Source organism: Hyperolius riggenbachi, chromosome 3 (assembly GCF_040937935.1).
Source record: "Hyperolius riggenbachi isolate aHypRig1 chromosome 3, aHypRig1.pri, whole genome shotgun sequence".
In the NCBI taxonomy this organism is placed as follows: domain Eukaryota; kingdom Metazoa; phylum Chordata; class Amphibia; order Anura; family Hyperoliidae; genus Hyperolius; species Hyperolius riggenbachi.
In genome coordinates, this window is record NC_090648.1 from 19260069 (window position 1) to 19280119 (window position 20051).

At 45.4% G+C, this 20051-nt stretch overlaps 1 protein-coding gene across 1 annotated transcript; it reads right to left on the minus strand.

Annotated features, from left to right (window-relative positions):
* Nucleotides 1–214: 214 nt before the first annotated feature.
* LOC137561874 (olfactory receptor 6N2-like) lies at nucleotides 215–13558 on the minus strand. The gene is made up of 3 exons (XM_068273227.1): nucleotides 12845–13558; nucleotides 2325–2378; nucleotides 215–247 (listed from the first exon to the last, which is right to left on the minus strand). The coding sequence occupies exons 1-3, from the start codon at nucleotides 13556–13558 to the stop codon at nucleotides 215–217; spliced, it is 801 nt and encodes a 266-aa protein (XP_068129328.1).
* Between the last annotated feature and the right edge of the window lie 6493 nt (nucleotides 13559–20051).

Here is a 20051-nt window from a genome sequence, read left to right on the forward strand (position 1 = left end):
GTCAGTCACTGGATGGAGCATGGAGATTAGGCAAGTTTGGTTCACTCAAATGCATAGCATGGGTGCACAATAATGGAGGTGCATGATCAGGTAGGACATAAAAGGAGGAGGGCCCTGACCAAAGGCTTAAAATCTAGAGGGAGAGGTAGGGACATGAAAGGTAGGGGTCCAGAGTTCAGCTGTGGGTTTGGAGTACTTGTTGTAACGATCGGTGTCAGCACACAGAGAGAATCTGATTGTTGATGATCTGCAGAATCATCAACAATACAGATGTATACTTGATTATGGATGATCTGCAGAATCACCAATAATGCAAGTATGACTAACCTCTGGACATCTAATGAAGTGTAAGTGTTTGGTGCAACTGTAGGCTATCTCCCGTGGGGCGGGAGACACAGATAACTTAGGCCAGAGACCACCTGAGGAGCAGGTGGCCCTGGGCTGTGCAGTGGGCTGTGCATCTCCTTAAGAGAGGGGATAGAGACATTCTGGCAGCCAGTGATTCCCTGGTAACCTGGTAATCAGACTGTACTGCAGCCAAAGGACTCCTATGGGACTAATCCACCAAGTGGCAGCACTTGGTGGATTAGTGTCACGGGTAATACAGACAGACTGAACACTCGAGGGATGAGTGCCAGTCAGAAGGGTCGGGCAGGTCAGGCCGGCAACACACGAGCAGATAAGGTACAAAGACAGGAGGCTGATTTGGTAAACGGGTACAGGCAAGGTTGGCAACTGGTAGGCAGATAGGCAGAGGTACCGAATCAGAAAGCAAGAGGTCAACAGAGCAAATGGTCATAACAGATACAAAGCACAATCCTAATCTAGGGTGTGAGGTCCTTGGTCTCGACACCCAGGAACTAGTCTAAGGAGTAACACAGTATCCTAAGCTTGGGTGTGAGGTCCTTGGTCTCAACACCCCGGAACTGGTCTAAGATATAACACAGCAATGACACAGTAATCCTAATCTTGGGTGTGAGGTCCTTGGTCTCAACACTCCGGAACTGGTCTAAGATATAACACAGCAATGAACAAGAGAGTAATCTGGCTAAGTGTGAATTCCCAGGTCCACCTGGTTCTAACACACTGTAGGATCTGACTGAGGTCTGAGAGCTCACACGTGAGTATTCGCACCTGCAGACAACCAGCAACTGGCAGGCAAGATGTATATATAAACTCCAGCGCTCCTCAGCGCCGCCCCCAGCCACTCAGTCAATCAGGAGTTCCGCTGGAATCAGCTGATCATCCTGGTCAGCTGATACCTCTCCTGCTGGCATAAAGGCCCTGCCTTCTAGCGCGCGCGCGTAGCTCTCCATCTGTGTGCAATAGAAGGCCCAGGCAAACCAGACGCATGCTGCTGTGCAGGAAACCGCCGGTCTGAACGCGGAGACAGCCGCCCCGCCGCCAGACCGCGCGGCGGCATCTCTGCTATTCATTACACCTGTGAGCTGTGGTAGGCCAGAGTGAAAAGGTGAGTTTTGAGGGCCTTCTTGAAGATGTTGAAGGAGGGGGCTGCCCTAATGGGTGGAGGTAGGGAGTTCCATAGTGTTGGAGCAGCTCTTGAGAAGTCCTTGAGGCGTGCATGAGACTGGGTGATGTGGGGGGGGGGGGTCAGGCGCAGTTCATTGGAGGAGCGGAGTGAGCGGCTAGGTGTGTACCTCTGAGTAAGATCGGAAATGTAGGTTGGACAGGTTTTGTGGACAGATTTGTAGGTCAGACACAGTATCTTGAATCTGATTCCGGACTGGATAGGAAGCCAGTCGAGGGATTCACAGAGGGGAGCTGCCCTGGTGGAGTGATGGGAGGAGTGGATAATTCTGGCTGCTGCATTCATGATGGACTGCAGTGGGGCTGTTCGGGTCATAGGGAGACCAGACAGCAGGGCATTGCAGTAGTCAAGGCGGGAAATTATGAGGGCATGGATGAGGAGTTTAGTGGTGGCAGAGGTCAGGATAGAGCAGATCTTGCAGATGTTACAAAGGTGGAAGTTGACTTCTAAGTCTTAGTCCACTTCGTCCCTGGCCACGCGTAGCCTCTTATGCATTCCCGTAGCCAGGAGCATACTGCACAGGCACAGTAGGAGAAAATCTCTACTGCGCCTGCGCAGTACGCTCTCGGTGATGGGAGCATGAACGAGAATGTGCTATAGTATCCAGCTGTGCAAAGTGAAAGTGATCTGCTGCGTAGTAACAAAGTATCGCCTTGAACCTGTGTGGGCACAGGTCAGCTGCAAGGGGCTGGCGGAAACCCTAGGTAAGTGAAACTCTTGTTTTTTAAAGGTTATTCAGTTCTGCTTTAAATATTATTCAGTTTCTACAGAGTACCAGAGGACCAAATCTTATTAAATCTTCATAGATCTCAAAAATCTCAGCAAATTCCTACAGAGAATCAAATGGGAGTGGTCAAAAGGATGCTAAACATCTTGATTACCTTTGAATGAAGCTAATCCTGACATAATTTCCTCCGTCAATCTTTTCTCTCCTTGCTAATTCGTTACCCGCCCTCCTCCCTTCTTCAGACACTCCCACTGAGGTCTATACTAGGAAGTGCACTATCTTATGTCATTAGAAGGAGGGGGAAATAAAGGGAAGAGGAGGAAAATATTGTAGATAAAAAGACGCCCAGCATGCAACTGTTTTGCCAGCCGATGGCAATGGCAATTAAAGGGCCAGTGCTCCTAAGGTGTGTGATAACTCCAAACCATGACAGCAGAAAAAGTTTTGAATCCAGGATTAGCATCGTTGGCCCATATGCAATTCACTTTTTCTCCTGATCACACCTTATCAATGGAATGCCTTTTAAGTCACCAGCAAGTAAGAAAATACTCAGAATATTTTTGACCTTTTTTTTTTTTTTTCAACTAGTTTTGGTATTTTTTTAATTACAAAGTGCTGAAAAGTTATTTTAAGCATAAAATGAAACATAATCTCCTAAGAGAAAACTTAGGAGAAAACATGAATTGCATAAGGGCCTTTATCACTTAATACACTCAGACAGTGGTGCTCGGATGTGCCTCATCCACGAATTCGGCAATCCGCGTGGTTGCAAAAAAAAAATCCGCATTCGGCCCCGCCGCATGCGGATTTTCATCCGCGTCCACGCAACCACGCGGATTTTCTGCCGTGAATGGCGTAATCACGCGTGGATTCCCGCCCGGAGGCGGAATTTCTTTTAACGTTAATAACAAAGCCCCCATACATGCTACAATACCCCAAATTGCATGGATTATCGAGGTGATAAGGGGCAACATAACTTCAACATAAAAAATTCCGAATTTTTTTTTTTTTTAATGGCTTTTAAACACAAATCACCACTGTAAATGGGGCTATTAATTGGTAATATGTGGTTTTAAAAAGGGATATACACGTTAAGCAATCAAAGAGGTGAAGGCGAGTTCCAATGGCACTTGGCGGCGAAGGTACCGCTGGAGGAGGATGAGTGGCTGACGCCAAAAAGGCCCCAGAGAGGTTTTTGTAATTTTTTTTTTGGCAGCAATTAGCAATGACATCGCAGCAGAGTTTTCAGTGGACACGGGCAGTGTGAACGCAGAGTGCAGTGGTGGTAGCGACTGAGTCAGGAGAAGGACTATGCGGGCGGTCAGTTCAGCAGCACAGAAGGACCACGGCAACATACTGGTAGTAGTCGTAGCAGCACAGCATCATAGTGCTGGCCAAAAAATTAAATGCACCCGGTGACCCGGGCAGTGATAACGCAGACAGAGTGCATTGGTGGTACCGTGGTAGCGACTGAGTCAGGAGGAGGAGGAGGACAAAGCGGGCGTTCAGTTCAGCAGCAGCAGCAGCAGCACAGAAGGACCATGGCAACATACTGGTGGTAGTAGTAGCAGCACAGCGTTGTAGCAGTAGCACAGTAGCAGCACAGCGCTGGCCAAAAAATTAAATGCACCCGGTGACCCGGGCAGTGTGAACGCAGACAGAGTACATTGGTGGAAGCGATTGAGTCAGGAGGAGGAGGACAATGCGGGCGGTCAGTTCAGCAGCACAGAACAGAAGGACCATGACAACATACTGGTGGTAGTAGTAGTAGCACAGGTCTATAGTAATACAGCTTTCGTCATTTTCTGGTATACAGGATCTTCGAACAAAAAGGTAAAGAAGCAAGGCTTACCAGATTCCAACAACCCACATTATAAGGTTGTAAACGAGTTTGATAGATGGTCCGCAGAACTTTCAAATGGTGTCGTTTCACCAGCGATGTTGCACACCACAGATCCCTCCGGAATATATTAGATATCCTGAGGTCGCAGAGACTCGCCAAAGAGGAGTCCAGTAGGATAGTGACATGAAAGAGATGTACGGCACATCTAAGTGTAAACCGTCTTTATTACATAACAAGTAAAACAATTTAAAAACAAGGATAAAAGAAACTCACATACGGGGCCCGTGCACTGGGAACCCCGAAAAAGTAGCACCCATAAAATGGTCAATAGAAGACCTCAAATAAAATGGTGCCACCTGTCGCCTTCCCGACCGGTTTCGCAATCTTGCGTCATCAGGGGAGAGACCATGCCAACATACTGGTGGTAGTAGTAGTATCACAGTGTCATAGTGCTGGCCAAAAAATTAAATGCACCCGGTGACCCGGGCAGTGATAACGCAGACAGAGTGCATTGGTGGTACCGTGGTAGTGACTGAGTCAGGAGGAGGAGGAGGACAAAGCGGGCGTTCAGTTCAGCAGCAGCAGCAGCAGCACAGAAGGACCATGGCAACATACTGGTGGTAGTAGTAGTATCACAGTGTCATAGTGCTGGCCAAAAAATTAAATGCACCCGGTGACCCGGGCAGTGATAACGCAGACAGAGTGCATTGGTGGTACCGTGGTAGTGACTGAGTCAGGAGGAGGAGGAGGACAAAGCGGGCGTTCAGTTCAGCAGCAGCAGCAGCAGCACAGAAGGACCATGGCAACATACTGGTGGTAGTAGTAGCAGCACAGCGTAATAGTGCTGTCCAAAAAATTAAATGCACCCAGTGACCCGGGCAGTGTGAACGCAGAGTGCAGCAGCGGGAAGCGACTGAGTCAGGAGGAGGAGGACAATGCAGGCGGTCAGTTCAGAAGCAGCAGCACAGAAGGACCATGCCAACATACTGGTGGTAGTAGTAGTAGTAGCACAGTGTCATAGTGCTGGCCAAAAAATTAAATGCACCCGGTGACCCGGGCAGTGATAACGCAGACAGAGTGCATTGGTGGTACCGTGGTAGCGACTGAGTCAGGAGGAGGAGGAGGACAAAGCGGGCGTTCAGTTCAGCAGCAGCAGCAGCAGCACAGAAGGACCATGGCAACATACTGGTGGTGGTAGTAGCAGCACAGCGTCATAGTGCTGGCCAAAAAATTAAATGCACCCGGTGACCCGGACAGTGTAAATGCAGAGTGCAGCAGCGGGAAGCGACTGAGTCAGGAGGAGGAGGACAATGCAGGCGGTCAGTTCAGCAGCAGCAGCACAGAAGGACCATGCCAACATACTGGTGGTAGTAGTAGTAGCACAGTGTCATAGTGCTGGCCAAAAAATTAAATGCACCCGGTGACCCGGGCAGTGATAACGCAGACAGAGTACATTGGTGGAAGCGCATTGGTGGAAGCGACTGAGTCAGGAGGAGGAGGACAATGCGGGTGGTCAGTTCAGCAGCACAGAAGGACCATGGCAACATACTGGTGGTAGTAGTAGTAGCACAGCGTCATAGTGCTGGCCAAAAAATTAAATGCACCCAGTGACCCGGGCAGTGTGAACGCAGAGTGTAGTAGCGACTGAGTCAGGAGGACAAAGCGGGCGGTCAGTTCAGCAGCTCAGAAGGAGGACCATGGCAACTTACTGGTAGTAGTACCATAACACCAAAAAATTAACCAAGGTAGGCACTAGGCAGGTAGTAACTGTCTTTATAAAGGCAGGCATAGTTAACAACAGCACATGCAGCAGCCACTTCATGTCCCCCTGTGTCCGACAATAGGGGCCAGGAACTCACCTTCCACCCAAGCCTGGTTGATTTTCAGGAAGGTGAGTTTGTTCACAGAGGCATGGGAGAGCCGAGAGCGCTTCTCTGTGACCACGCCACTGGCCGCACTAAAGCATCTCTCTGAGAGGACACTGGAAGGAGGGCAGGATAGGAGTTCCAGGGCGTACTGGGAAAGCTCGCTCCAGATGTCCAGTCTCTTGACCCAGTACTCCAAGGGGTCCACGGGGCTGTCGGTGTCATTGAGCCCACTGGATGACCCCATATAGTCAGACACCATGGTGGTCAGTCGTTGCTTGTGCTGGTTGGTGGTGGATGCTGTGGCGGGCACCTCTGTTCTGGGCTGCTGCACTGCATACAGGCTCTTGCTTAGGCTCTTCAGGTCTCCGGGGCGCCAGTTGCTGCTGCTGCTGCTGGTGGTGGTTGTTGTGCTGCTAGTGGCAATGGCAGGCACCTCTTGCTGGCTTGGCAGAGCAGTTACAGTGGGGGTGGAAGGCTGGGGGTATGCTTCCAGTAGTCTGCGCACAAGGGCCTCCTTCAACTCCCTTATGCGTTGCTCGGTGGTGGATGGCGTCATTAAGTCTCCCAGCTTCCCCTTCAGACGGGGATCAAGCATCAAGGTAATCCAGATGTCCTCCCTTGAACGCATCTGGATCACCCGGGGGTCCCTGCGAAGGCAGCGCAACATGTGCACAGCCATGGGAAACAAGTGGGCCCTGCCAGCAAGATTTTCCTCGTCCTCGCCATTGTCCCATAACGCATGCCTGTCCTCTTCCTGTGCCATGTCGTTGTCCTCCTCAAACCGCCATCCATGTACAACGCCTGCTGCATTCTGCTCCTCCTCCTCCTCCTCATTCAGGTTAGGGACCTCCAACTTTTCCACTACCTGCTGTGAGCCCTCCTCTGAGCTGGACTGTGCTGCCATCTGCTTCTGTTCTTCCAACTGCCTCAGGGCTTCATCCCCACGCTCAATTAAATTGTCCATTGCCTGCTCCAGTAGACAAACCAAGGGCACCCACTGGCACACAGAGGCCCGCTCCTCACTGACCATCTTGGTTGCCTCCAGGAAGGGACTCAGCACCAGGCATAGTTGCTGCATCAGTGTCCACTGAGTGGCAGTAATCATTGGGACTTGCTGGTTGATGGGGACACTTGGGTCTAGCATGTAGGCCCTAAGAGCCAGCCTGTGCTGACACAGCCGCTCCAACATGGCCAGAGTCGAATTCCAGCGAACTGGCATGTCGATGATCAGCCAGTGTTGTGGCCTTCCATACTGCTGCTGTAAGGTGGACAAGAGTGCAGAGGCAGTGGCTGACAGGCGGAAAAAGCGTACCACCGCCCGGGCATCCTGCAGCAGCTCACTCATCCCCTGGTAGGTGCGCAAGAAGCGCTGCACCACAAGATTGAGCACGTGGGCCAAGCAGGGGATGTGCTGGAGGTTTCCCTGCTGCACTGCTGCCACCAGGTTGGCTCCGTTATCAGCTGCCACATACCCCACTTCCAGGCCTCTGGGGGTCAGCCACCTCCGATCCTGCTTCCTGAGGGCGGCCAGGACGTTGGTGGCCGTAAGCCTCTCCTTCCCCAGGGTCACCAATTTTAAAAGGGCTTGGCAGTGCCGAGGCTTGGCGCTGCTGCTGCCGAGGCGGGCTTGCTTTCCGGGTGCAGAGGGAGTGTCGTGACAGGACCCTTCTGCATCCCCCCTGATCCCGCGTGGTGGCACCACTAGCTGGGCTGATGCGCTCTTGTCCTCCCTCCCTTCCATCAATGTCACCCAGTGGGCCGTAAAGGACAGGTAGCGACCTGTCCCAAATCTGTTACTCCACGAGTCCATGGTCACGTGGACCCGCTTGCCCACAGAGTAGTCCAGGGAACGGGCCACGTTTTCCACCGCAAACTTGTGGAGTGCTGGGATTGCGCTCCTGCTGAAATAGTGGCGACTGGGGACTTGCCACTCGGGGATGCCAAATTGGAGCAGCGTCCGCATGGCGCTCCCCTCCTGCACCAGGGAGTAGGGAAGCAGCTGTGATGCCATGGCCCGGGCCAGCAAGCCATTTAGTTTGCGGATCCGCCTGTGGCTTGGAGGCAGAGGCTTGGTCAGACCCTGAAAGGTGTCGCTCAGCAGGATCTGACGACGCTGGGATGCAGGGGAGACAGAGGAGAGAGACGACCACTGGCTGCCAGCTTCAATGTCTGTGTCCTGAGTAGCCGAGGTGGAAGAGCGCTTGCGTGCTACTACTGCTGCTGCTGTGGGGGATCCACGACCCTGAGGGAGGGATGATGCTGCTGCGCTGGTGGGCCTTCTGCTCTCAGGAACCCCTGCCAGCAGTGCCTGCTTCCTCTTAAACTCCGCATACTCGCGGCAGTGGTGGCTTCTCAGGTGGCCCTGGAGGGATGAGGTACCCATCTTGCTCAGACTTTTCCCACGGCTCAATCTTTTGCTGCATAACCTGCACACCGCATACCTTTTGTCATCAGTACATTCGTCAAAGCAATCCCACACTGGTGACTTTAATTTACTGCAGCCCCCACTAGCAGAGGGTGCAGCGGAACAATGTGTGGTAGTAGTTGCCGGGGGTTGCATGGTGGTGGTGCCGGCTGAAGCAGTGTCCTGTCTACTTCCTCCACGCCCACTGCTGCTGATGCCCCTGCCCCTGCCTGACATATGGCAATATCCTCGCCTAGGCCGAGGTGACTCGTCATCCTGCTCTGACCATTCTTCCACGGACTCAGCAGGCTGCACATAGTTAGGGTCCACAATGTCGTCATCATCAGCAGCATCATTATAATCCAGCTCTTCCTCTGACTCCCCCGCCTCCTCTTCTGTCCCTACATCCCCAGACACAGACCCCTCTTCTTCATCACCAGAACTCAACAACGCTTATGATTGTGGCCCGATCTCAATCTCTGCCACATCAGTCCCCAGTAAGTCCTGAGCTTCTTGCATCAGCAGGTTCCCAGATGCCGGACTGAGGGACAGAACGCTGTCATCCTGGGAGGGCTGCTGACCAGTGGGTGCTGGGGTGGATGTCACAACAAGCGTGGGACGTTGGCTGCTGCTGCTGCTGCTTGGAGTGGTGCTCACAGTAGAGGTCTGGGAGGAAGTCATGATGTCCATGAGTACGTCAGGTTCCATTTGCTCAACCACCACACGGGGACCAGAAACTTTAAAATATTTGGACAATGGCGTCCGCTGACTCGGCCCAGGCTTTGCTGCCCCCCTTTCTGCTGCATCACGACCACGTACAGCTGGGCGTCCTCTCCCTGGACGTGGAGCAGTCCCAGAAGTGGCTGAGGCAATTGAACTCCCTTTCCTCTCACCCCGCAAAACCCTGCCAGACATGTTGCTAGTAATGAATCACTGGATGCAGTGGGCACAGTACAAGGTCACTGAAGGATGCACCAGGCACAGTACAACGGCACTGAAGGATGCAGTGGGCACAGTACAAGGTCACTGAAGGATGCAGTGGGCACAGCAGTGGGCACTGGATATACAACTAGGTCACTGAAGGATGCAGTGGGCACAGTACAAGGTCACTGAAGGATGCAGTGGGCACAGCAGTGGGCACTGGATATACAACTAGGTCACTGAAGGATGCAGTGGGCACAGTACAGGGTCACTGAAGGATGCAGTGGGCACAGCAGTGTGCACTGGATATACAACTAGGTCACTGAAGGATGCAGTGGGCACAGTACAAGGTCACTGAAGGATGCAGTGGGCACAGCAGTGGGCACTGGATATACAACTAGGTCACTGAAGGATGCAGTGGGCACTGTACAAGGTCACTGAAGGATGCAGTGGGCACAGCAGTGGGCACTGGATATACAACTAGGTCACTGAAGGATGCAGTGGGCACAGTACAAGGTCACTGAAGGATGCAGTGGGCACAGCACAGCAGTGGGCACTGGATATACAACTAGGTCACTGAAGGATGCAGTGGGCATAGTACAAGGTCACTGAAGGATGCAGTGGGCACAGCAGTGGGCACTGGATATACAACTAGGTCACTGAAGGATGCAGTGGGCACAGTAAAAGGTCACTGAAGGATGCAGTGGGCACAGCAGTGGGCACTGGATATACAACTAGGTCACTGAAGGATGCAGTAGGTACACAAGGATGTCACACTGTGTAATGAGATGCTTATATGCCAGCGAGCGAGCAGTGGGCACTGGGCACGGCACAAGGTCACTGACAGAATGAATGAACAGCGCTGGCAGAGAGTGGCGGTGCCGGCGGTGTGACTGGCTGCCTGCAAATAGTACAAGTGTATAACTGTCACTGGAATATACAAGTGAACACTGCAGCTGCACTAACCTGCCTGCCTGCACTACACACAGATAATCCCCACTCCCACTACACTGACTACACTGCAGCACTGAACCTGCCTGCACTACACACAGTTAAATAATCACTAGACTCCCACACTCCCACTACACTACACTGACTACAACTAACTACAGCAATCACTCACTGACTAGCTAACTGTGTACAGTATAAGAGCAGTGTTAGCAAAAAAAACGCTTTGTTTTTAACACAATAAATGCACTTGCTCAAACAACAATGGCCTGGAGATAATCCTCTCAGCACCACAGTCTAGCAAGGACAGAGCTTTTCCATCATGGCCGCCGCTTTATATTCAGGAGGGGAGGGCATAGCTCCCCTCCTGTGATTGGTTGCTAGGGCCTGGCTGGGGCACTCTGATTGGCCTGCAATGTGTCACTTCCGCATAGTTTGACGCATTTCCGCTAACCACGACTTCAGCGCCGGGTTTCACGAGCGTGAATGCGGATTTCTGTCCGCATTCACGCGAAGCCGAAGCAGATTTTCGTGGTTGAAAATCTATTCACGGCTTAGCGTGTCCGAGGCGGAATGCGTCAAAATGGTCGTGAATCCACGCGTAAGCGTGATCACGACCTGGCGGTGAGCACCACTGCACTCAGACCAGTTGGTGTTGAAATTTGATTTGTATGCTGATATTTCCGCTTTAAAGCAAGGTCAGCTAGATAACATACTGGTTAAAGGACAACTGAAGGGAAAGGGGTATGGAGGCCGCCATATGTTTTGCTTTTAAAGCAATACCAGTTGCCTGGCTATCCTGCTGATCCTCTGCCTCTAATACTTTTTGGCAGTTAAGCTGGTTTGAAAGCACAGGCTGGTAACAATATGTCTGCTTTCATGAAAGCAGGAAGTAGAAACAGTGCAGTTTTATTTTAGGATTTGTATCAGCTGTAACGAAGAAATGTTTTTTGCTTAAATGTTATTATGCTGTTGTGTATCTTTTAGAGCAGAGAGGACATTCTAAATTGAGGTTCGCTTTCCTGCAAGGTGATTGGCTTGCTGCACTGCACTTGCTAACCACCCAGGTAGTGGAGGAGACATGGCTTCTGGCTTCCACTGCCCTTTTTGCACTATTACATTGAGCACAAGACTTAACTCCTGGTCCACACGACCCACTGATAGACATCTGCAAATAGGGCCTGGCCATCTTTAGTTATTCCCCTTATCAAGATAATGTATTGCTGCAAGACAATCAACCCAAGGAATGGGGGAATGGAGGATGGTGTTGGATGCAGGAGATTAGTATTGGGAATGGTTGGTTTAGAGATTGTGTTATGAGAGGGGCATAGTAAAATTTTTGTTGTTTGTTTTTGGTTTGTTTTTTTTTGTTTGATAATTTATTATTATTATATATAGTGACAACATCTTCTATAGTGCTGTACAAAGTACAAAACAAATAGTGGGGAGCATAGATATATGAGACGTTTGAGTACATACATAGTTGTGGTTTGAGAAATAATCAATACTGATACATGTTTATATAATAATTTAGATTAAAATAAGAAACACTAGGAGGAGGTCCATGCCCTTACGAGCTTCCAATCTAGAGGGTTGTGGGTTGGAGACATTATGGGAGGAGACACAAGGGTTAGCAGATGAGACAATGAGGCTCCACTGCTGCCTATAGCAAATTATCGGCTTGATAACAAAACATGTTAAATTTTGATTTGGTCCATAACTTTTTCTTCAAGTCCTCAGTAGAGTAGCCCATTGATGGTGTTTCATGGCCCAGAGCAAAAAGTCTCTTTTTCTGAATCTGATGTTTTAGCATTACGGATGGGGCTTTCATGCTGCAACTCATTCTATCAAACCTGCATCTCGAAGTCTTCTCTTTGTAATTAAAACTGAGACTTGCTTACTATAGCAATAATAACAACAACTGTTAAGCTGTGGTCCAAGCTGTGGTCCTGTAAGCCACCTACCAGGCAAGCTGATGATTTTCAGAAACTTGGATTACTCGTATTATCATCTTCACTTGACCCTGTGGCTTTGGGTTTGCCAGACCTCCTCCTGTAAGAGGTTCCCCCAGTTTCTGAGTTTCATCTTATTGTGAAAAAGGCTTTAATGGCTGAAATTTTGACTTTCTTTACAATTCAACTGAAGTAATAAATTTCATGGATTAATCAACCTCCATAGCTGCAGAACAGCTGGACGTTGTTAACTCATTCAGTCCCTGCCAGAGTTCATCTTGTATAATTCTGATGTGAGCGTTACTTTCCAGTTTTGGAATACTTTACCTTTTTTTTTTAATCCTTCCTGATAGTTCAATACTTTCCTCTGTACCATTTCAAGCTTTTCTGTGAACTCAAACTGCATACATTTTGATTTTAAAGAATTGGATAATTGAGGTATTCTAAAACATTTGACTGACGGTGTATATTTTTTGCTAAGCCCAAATTCTAGTACTTACAGTTATGTATCTCTGTTTGAGCTATATACAAAATCAAATCCTATTTTTTTTCCTGTTAACCAGCCTGCAGAATGTATACTGAATGTCATGGTTTCTCAAACTATATATTATGGGATTAAATAATGGTGTTACTGCAATATATAAGAGGGACATAAACTTGTTCATATTCCTTCCACTTGATGGAACCACATATACGACAATGAGAGTCCCGTAGTACGTGCCTACGATGATAAGATGGGAGCTACATGTGGAGAAGGCCCTTTTCCTTCCCACCGCAGATGAGATCTTAAGTATGGCGACTATGATAAAAATATAGGTAAATAGAATGAAAAGAAACGGTATGATGATAACTGGAATTGAAAAGATAAAGTCTTCAAGAATGACTATGGAGGTGTCTGATGAAGATAGCTCTAAGAGTGGAGCAAAGTCACAGAAGAAAAAATCAATGGTGTTAAACCCACAAAACTGCAAGTTCCATATGAAAATCATCTCCATCCCCATTACAAGAAAGCTCAAAAACCACGACCAGGCAGCTAGATTGAACCACACTTGTGTGTCCATAATGGAGCCATAACGTAATGGATTGCAGATGGCGACATATCGATCATAAGACATGGCAGTAAGTAGGAAACACTCAATGATCCCAGCTGTGCTATGGAAGTAGAACTGAGCTATGCACTCATGGAACAACATTGAGGCCTTATTCCACAAAATGACTTCAAGCATCTTTGGAATAACATTGGTGGTGAGGAAGATATCCGCCAAGGCTAAATTTTGGAGGAAACGATACATTGGCACATGAAGCTTGGAACTTACCGTCACCAGTACTATGAGTAAAGTATTCATGCTTACTATTATAACATATATTAAAAACACCAGCAAGAAAAATGGAATCCTGAGCTTGTACAGACCTGGAAAACTAAGAAGCCAGAATTCTTCCACTCTGGTTTGGTTAGCATTGCACATATTTTGAAGAAATTAGAGAATATAAATATCTAGGTACCAGTTATCCAACCTAAAGAGGGAAATATGGTGAGAATGTGGCATATTGAATTTGCTTTTTATTATACCTAAATTCCAAATCTTTTAAAAAAGCCACCAAACTATTTACATATATTAGATGTGATATATAATAGAGTTTCCTCAAGAAAGAGTACACAAAATAATTTTCCTATGATCACCACAGTCCTGGTTATATAAAGACACTGCATTTGACACAGGAGACTGGGGTTTAAATTCTGTCTGGAGCTAATCACCTATTCAGTGAGGAATCCTTTGGCAAGACTCCCTAACGCCCCAGGATGACCTACTGGGTGCATCTGTATTAACTGCAGCTGTCCAGCGCTTTGAGTCCACAGAAGAAAAGTGCTATACAAAGGTTAACATTTTAACATTTAGCAATATAGTATAATATAGTGTAATATTATAGTATAGTATATAGTATTAAGAATTTTCTTATTTCTTATTATGTAGGTAGAAAAAAAAAAGTATTGTAAAAGTAATACCTTTTAATGGCTAACTGATAAAGTTAAATAATGCAAGCTTTCTTACTAAACTATGACTCAGGCAGTCCAGACTAATTTCATATGCATGAAGCACAGCAAAAGGATAAAGGGGTGTCAGTAAGTTATGTGCTATATTAACCCCCTTCCAATCCTACATCAGACTGCATCAATCAAGGGATGGATGAACTAGCTTGTCAGCAAACAGTAGTTGATGAGCAAAAATTACGATATTCTTTTTGCATTAATTTTCACAAAAAATACTGTCATATTTGACTTTTGTGCTTTATTCATTAAGTTGTACAGCGCTTTGACTGATGACTGTTCTCCCCTACCATTTGCAATGTGATCCTAGTTCGTCATACAGCATCAATTGTGTGCCTATTTTAAAGAGCTCCAGGCTATTAAGTAAGTGTAATAGAAACAGAGGCGCCAGCAGAATAAAAATAGGTCATAGATAAAATCAAGTAATAGTTGGGGGGCAAGGGTGGACTTACCTCCCCAAAACCAAACACAACCACTATGTATGGTTAAACAAGCTCTAATTCTTACTCCAAAACCTATGCAACGCGTTTCACGGGTCTCAAGCCCGCTTCCTCAGGCAAAAATACAGGCAGGAGTAACTGCAATACAAAACAACATATAATAAAATAACATCCGCCCTCGCTGGCAGAATTATCATATTCCAACATCCATATAACAAAAATGATGAGATATAAAATACACAATATAAAATTCAAAGTGTCCTCATAAACTTAAAAAAAAAAAAAACATGGACCATAATCAATACATATATGTGTGTATATATATATATATATATATATATATATATATATATATATATATATATATATATATATATATATATATATATATATATATATATATATATATATATAGTCCAGGGGGGGGTCAGCAGCTATCACAGGCTGGAGGTAGATGGCGCACGCAACTGGGGGTGCCCAAACCCCTAAGTTCAAAAAAAAAAAAAAAAAAAAAGCACGTGGAGTTGCAGCACACAGCTCTTTTATTTAGAGCAAGTAAATTCACAATCAGCAGACAGTTTCGGTCGTCCCCGGGCATTGATGAAGGTCGGGGACGACTGAAACTGTCTGCTGATTGTGAATTTACTTGCTCTAAATAAAAGAGCTGTGTGCCGCAACTCCACGTGCTTTTTATATATATATATATATATATATATATATATATATATATATATATATATATATATATATATATATATATATATATATATATATATATATATATATATATATGAAACATAGTATGACATTGAATTTAGGGGGATATGTATAGACTAACACAAACCTTCTCTAAAGATATACTGGCTTTTTACTAATAATGATTAGGATATATGGACGTCATTTTATGCTACTTTTGGTCATATAGGGCACAGTATGTGAATTGATTTTGGCCCATGTTTTTTTTTTAAAGTTTATGAGAACACTTTGAATTTTGAATTTTGTATTCTGTATTTTATATCTCATCATTTTTGTTATATGGATGTTGGAATATGATAATTCTGCCAGCGAGGGCAGATCGTATTTATTATATGCGGTTTTGTATTGCAGTTACCTGAGGAAGAGGCTTGAGACCCGTGAAACGTGTTGCATGGGTTTTGGAGTAAGAATTAGAGCTTATTTAACCATACATAGTGGTTGTGTTTGTTTTTGGGGAGGTAAGTCCACCCTTGCCCCCCAACTATTACTTGATTTTATCAATGACCAATTTTTATTCTGTCTGCGCCTCTGTTTCTATTACAATTACTGTTATCCGCCTGGTGGAAGGGTGTGAACACCCCTTATTTCCTTCTACAGAGAGCGACTTTTTTGTCCTGAGTGGGGACAGGTCTAATATCCCCATAGGCACATTGAGTGGTTGCCTGAATCTGGTAACCCATATTTGTGAGTATATTTTTTATTGCTGCTACCTTAACATTCCATCACCATCAATAATACACTATTGGGGGCTCTCAATTGTGTCTTTCTTTGTTTTACAGGCCATTAAGTAAGGCTCATCTGGGTACCAGTCTTTACAGCATTGCCCAGTCCAGTTCTCCATTGGAGCTCTGTGTATTACACTCAATATAACTGAAAGGCTGACTAATACTGAGTTTGTGGGATTTTTTTTCTCCCCAAAAAGGAGAACAAAATTGTAAACTGCAATAAAGACGAGCTTAAAATTTCAACAAAGTAATTTTCACATAAAAAAAAAAATGTTTTATGAATATGGAATTGGTTTTTCGAAGGGTATCTTCTTTTTTTCTTTTCCATGGGTACTTGAATATGACAATTCTAAGTAAGGGCTGGTGCACACCGAGCGGCTTTTTCTGCGTTTCTGTAGCCGCTTGCGGCTGCGGATACGCTTGGTCAATGTATCTCAATGGGGTGGGTCACACCAGAGCGGGAGGCGTTTTGCAGAAACGTATACTCCCGGGGTGAGGCATTTTTTGGATTGTGGATGCGTTTCTGCCTCAATGTTAAGTATAGGAAAAACGCAAACCGCTCTGAAAAACGGCAGTTCAGAGCGGTTTTGCAGGCGGTTTTGTTACAGAAGCTGTTCAGTAACAACTTTACTGTAACAATATCTGAAATCTACTACACCAAAACCGCTACACAAATCCGCAAAACGCTACATAAAAAGAAGAAAAAGCGTTTCAAAATCTGCTAGGATTTTGTGGATCTGCTACCGTTTTTTGGTGTGCACCAGGTCTCAAAAAAGAAAAAAAATTCTAAGTGAAATTGTAACCTATTACAATTAGTGTTATGGCTTGTGCAAAAGTATATTAACAATGCAATTGCAATTTCACAATGCAAATTCAGAATCCACAAAATTTGGAATTTGTTTGGAATTCTGGGCTAAATTTTGGAATTAAGGAGGATTCACATTTTTTTTTTTGCTTGTTTGTTTGTTTTTACTTGTTGTGAAAAGATGTAAGAAGTAAGAAAGTGCTGCTCATGTTTAAGGACTCTCATAGGAGATTTGAGACAGAATTCCAACCTACAGTAGAAAAGTCCAGCTGAAGACAGAGATAGAAGCTACTGAATACATATGTTAGCTCCCAACGAACCTTTTTATTATATTGATGCAAGAATTGAATACTTCTGATATAATTCATACATCTTTGTTATTTTCAATAAAATAAAGATTGCGACTGGAAAGTAAATATACTCACAATTTAACAATTTAACAATATCCTAACACAACAAAGTTACATTTACAAAATTTTCAAGCTGAAAAACGAATGAAAAATATTATTGGATTCGAGATCACCAACATAAGTTCCATTATATATAGATAGAAAAAGTTTACACAGAAGGAGAAAACATACATGAAAGTGAAATGATGTTAGCAGTCCCGCACTCACTTGCTACTCTATAACCTAAGAGCTCCGAAACAAAAACAATGACAAGGTAAGTCTCTAAGATCATGTTGGCACAGTATTTATAGGTTTCTGGTGTTATCAGAATACATATTTATAAATCTAGAGGGATCTGTCATCATCTGAGCTATTTGGAGAAATGAATATTCCTTTGAGCAAATAACTATTAGTTAGATAGAAAATCCTTAGCACTGTAATATATGTGCAAAAGAAAACTTCTGCATTTATTATTAATATTATTATTTGTATAGAATTTTGACATTCTGATAATATAATAAAAAAAAATTTTAACTTCAAGATCCAAAATAAATTATTACTATCCACAAGAAAACAATCCACATATGTCTTCAAATCCATAATTGATCATACTAAAAGGGTACGTTCACACAAAGGCCCCTTATTCAATTCACTTTTTTTCTCCTGAATTTTCTCCTAGGCTAGGAGATGATTTTTCATCTTCATTGCAAAATATCTTTTCTGCACGCTTGGCTTAAAGGGTTATTTTATTTATAAGGTACGTAAATATCACCAAGTGAATTGAATAAATGCTCAAAGGCCAATATGCAATTCACTTTTTTTCTCCTGAGTTTTCTCCTATGTGATATATTCAAACTTGTCAATAAAATGCCTTTTACAGTAATCCACTAAAAAAGCATAAAAAAGGCTCAAAATAATTGTGATAACACCTTTCTTCTACTTTTGGTACTTTTTTTTTTCATTGGTAAGTGCTAAAAGTAATCCTAAATTTAAAAAAAATGATCTGCTACCGATTCCGCTTTCCGCTACCGATTTCCGCATTCCGATGCAGATTTTCGTGGTAATTTCTGATGACTTTAACTTCAATTTTCTCAAAAACTACAAGGTTTTTTTTTAAAGTTTTTTTTTTCTTCTTGTTCCCAACCTTCTGCTTAACATACCCTGAAAATTTGGTGTTTTTAGCACCTACGGGGGCTTTACTATTAACCGCTAAAGTCACCGGCTATTGACTGTAATGTAAAATGCAGAAAATCAGCATTACCGATATGCGGTATGACACAGACTTTAGAGGTTAATAGCAAAGCCCCCATAGGTGCTAGAAACACCAAATTTTCAGGGTATTGACCTTGTAGTTTTTGAGAAAATTGATGTTAAAGTCGGCGGCCATATCTGCAAAAATCCCCCTACCGTACTTGCATTACCGATTTCCAAATTTCGATACAGAAATGCAATTTCCGATCGGAGATGTGGAAATTGCATTTCTGGGGAATCCGAACGAGCATCCCTAAGTATAATAATATGATATGACATCATGCTGGGTACACCCGATGCATTTTCCCGTTCAAATGACAGGATCTGGTGATTATTTCCAACATGTCCAATCTGCTCCAGATCCACAATGGGATCAATCAGGAGCAGTTTGGATACAGATAATAATGAGGACAGCCAACATTGCTAATGAAGGGGAAACTCACACAGCAGGGCACAGGGCTGTGCTCATACCTGATTGTTAAGTTAACCAGAGCTGCTCCATGCTCTGTACACACACTGCTGCTCCATGCTCTGTACACACACTGCTGCTCCGTGCTCTGTACACACACTGCTGCTCCATGCTCTGTACACACACTGCTGCTCCATGCTCTGTACACACACTGTTGCTCCATGCTCTGTACACACACTGCTGCTCCATGCTCTGTACACACAATGCTGCTCCATGCTCTGTACACACACTGTTGCTCCATGCTCTGTACACACACTGTTGCTCCATGCTCTGTACACACACTGCTGCTCCATGCTCTGTACACACACTGCTGCTCCATGCTCTGTACACACACTGTTGCTCCATGCTCTGTACACACAATGCTGCTCCATGCTCTGTACACACACTGCTGCTCCATGCTCTGTACACACACTGCTGCTCCATGCTCTGTACACACTCTGTTGCTACATCCAAAGCCAATTGTAGCAGGGAAAGAAAGGGGGCAGTGTTTTGAGCTGCAGGATGCCTGCAGATATTCTGCAAATCCCTAAGCAAGCTAATTTTTCTCTTGGGTATATCACACTGGTACATGCTAGGCTGGCTTCAGCATGTAGTGTTGGTGGTATAGTGGTGAACATAGCTGCCTTCCAAGCAGTTGACCTGGGTTCGATTCCTGGCCAATGTATGTGAGGTTGCTTTTGACATCCTCCAAATCCCTAAGCAAGCTCATTTTTCTCTTGGGTATATCACAATGGTACATGCTAGGCTGGCTTCAGTATGTAGTGTTGGTGGTATAGTGGTGAGCATAGCTGTCTTCAAAGCAGTTGACCTGAGTTTGATTCCTGGCCAATGTATGTAAGCTGGCTTTTGACATCTTACAAATCCTAAGCAAGCTCATTTTTCTCTTGGGTATATCATAATGGCACATGCTAGGCTGGCTTCCGGTGTCTCAACTTGTACTTGTCCTCCGACACTGCA

Excerpts from the sequence above, each read along its gene's own strand:
- LOC137561874 (XM_068273227.1), bottom strand. The coding sequence starts at position 13,558 with ATGAATACTTTACTCATAGTACTGGTGACGGTAAGTTCCAAGCTTCAT. Across the intron at positions 2,379-12,844 it reads TGTCCCTCTTATATATTGCA|GAATTTGCTGAGATTTTTGA; the intron begins GTAACACCATTA and ends GATTCTCTGTAG. Across the intron at positions 248-2,324 it reads TAATAAGATTTGGTCCTCTG|ATCATCAACAATCAGATTCT; the intron begins GTACTCTGTAGA and ends ATGATTCTGCAG.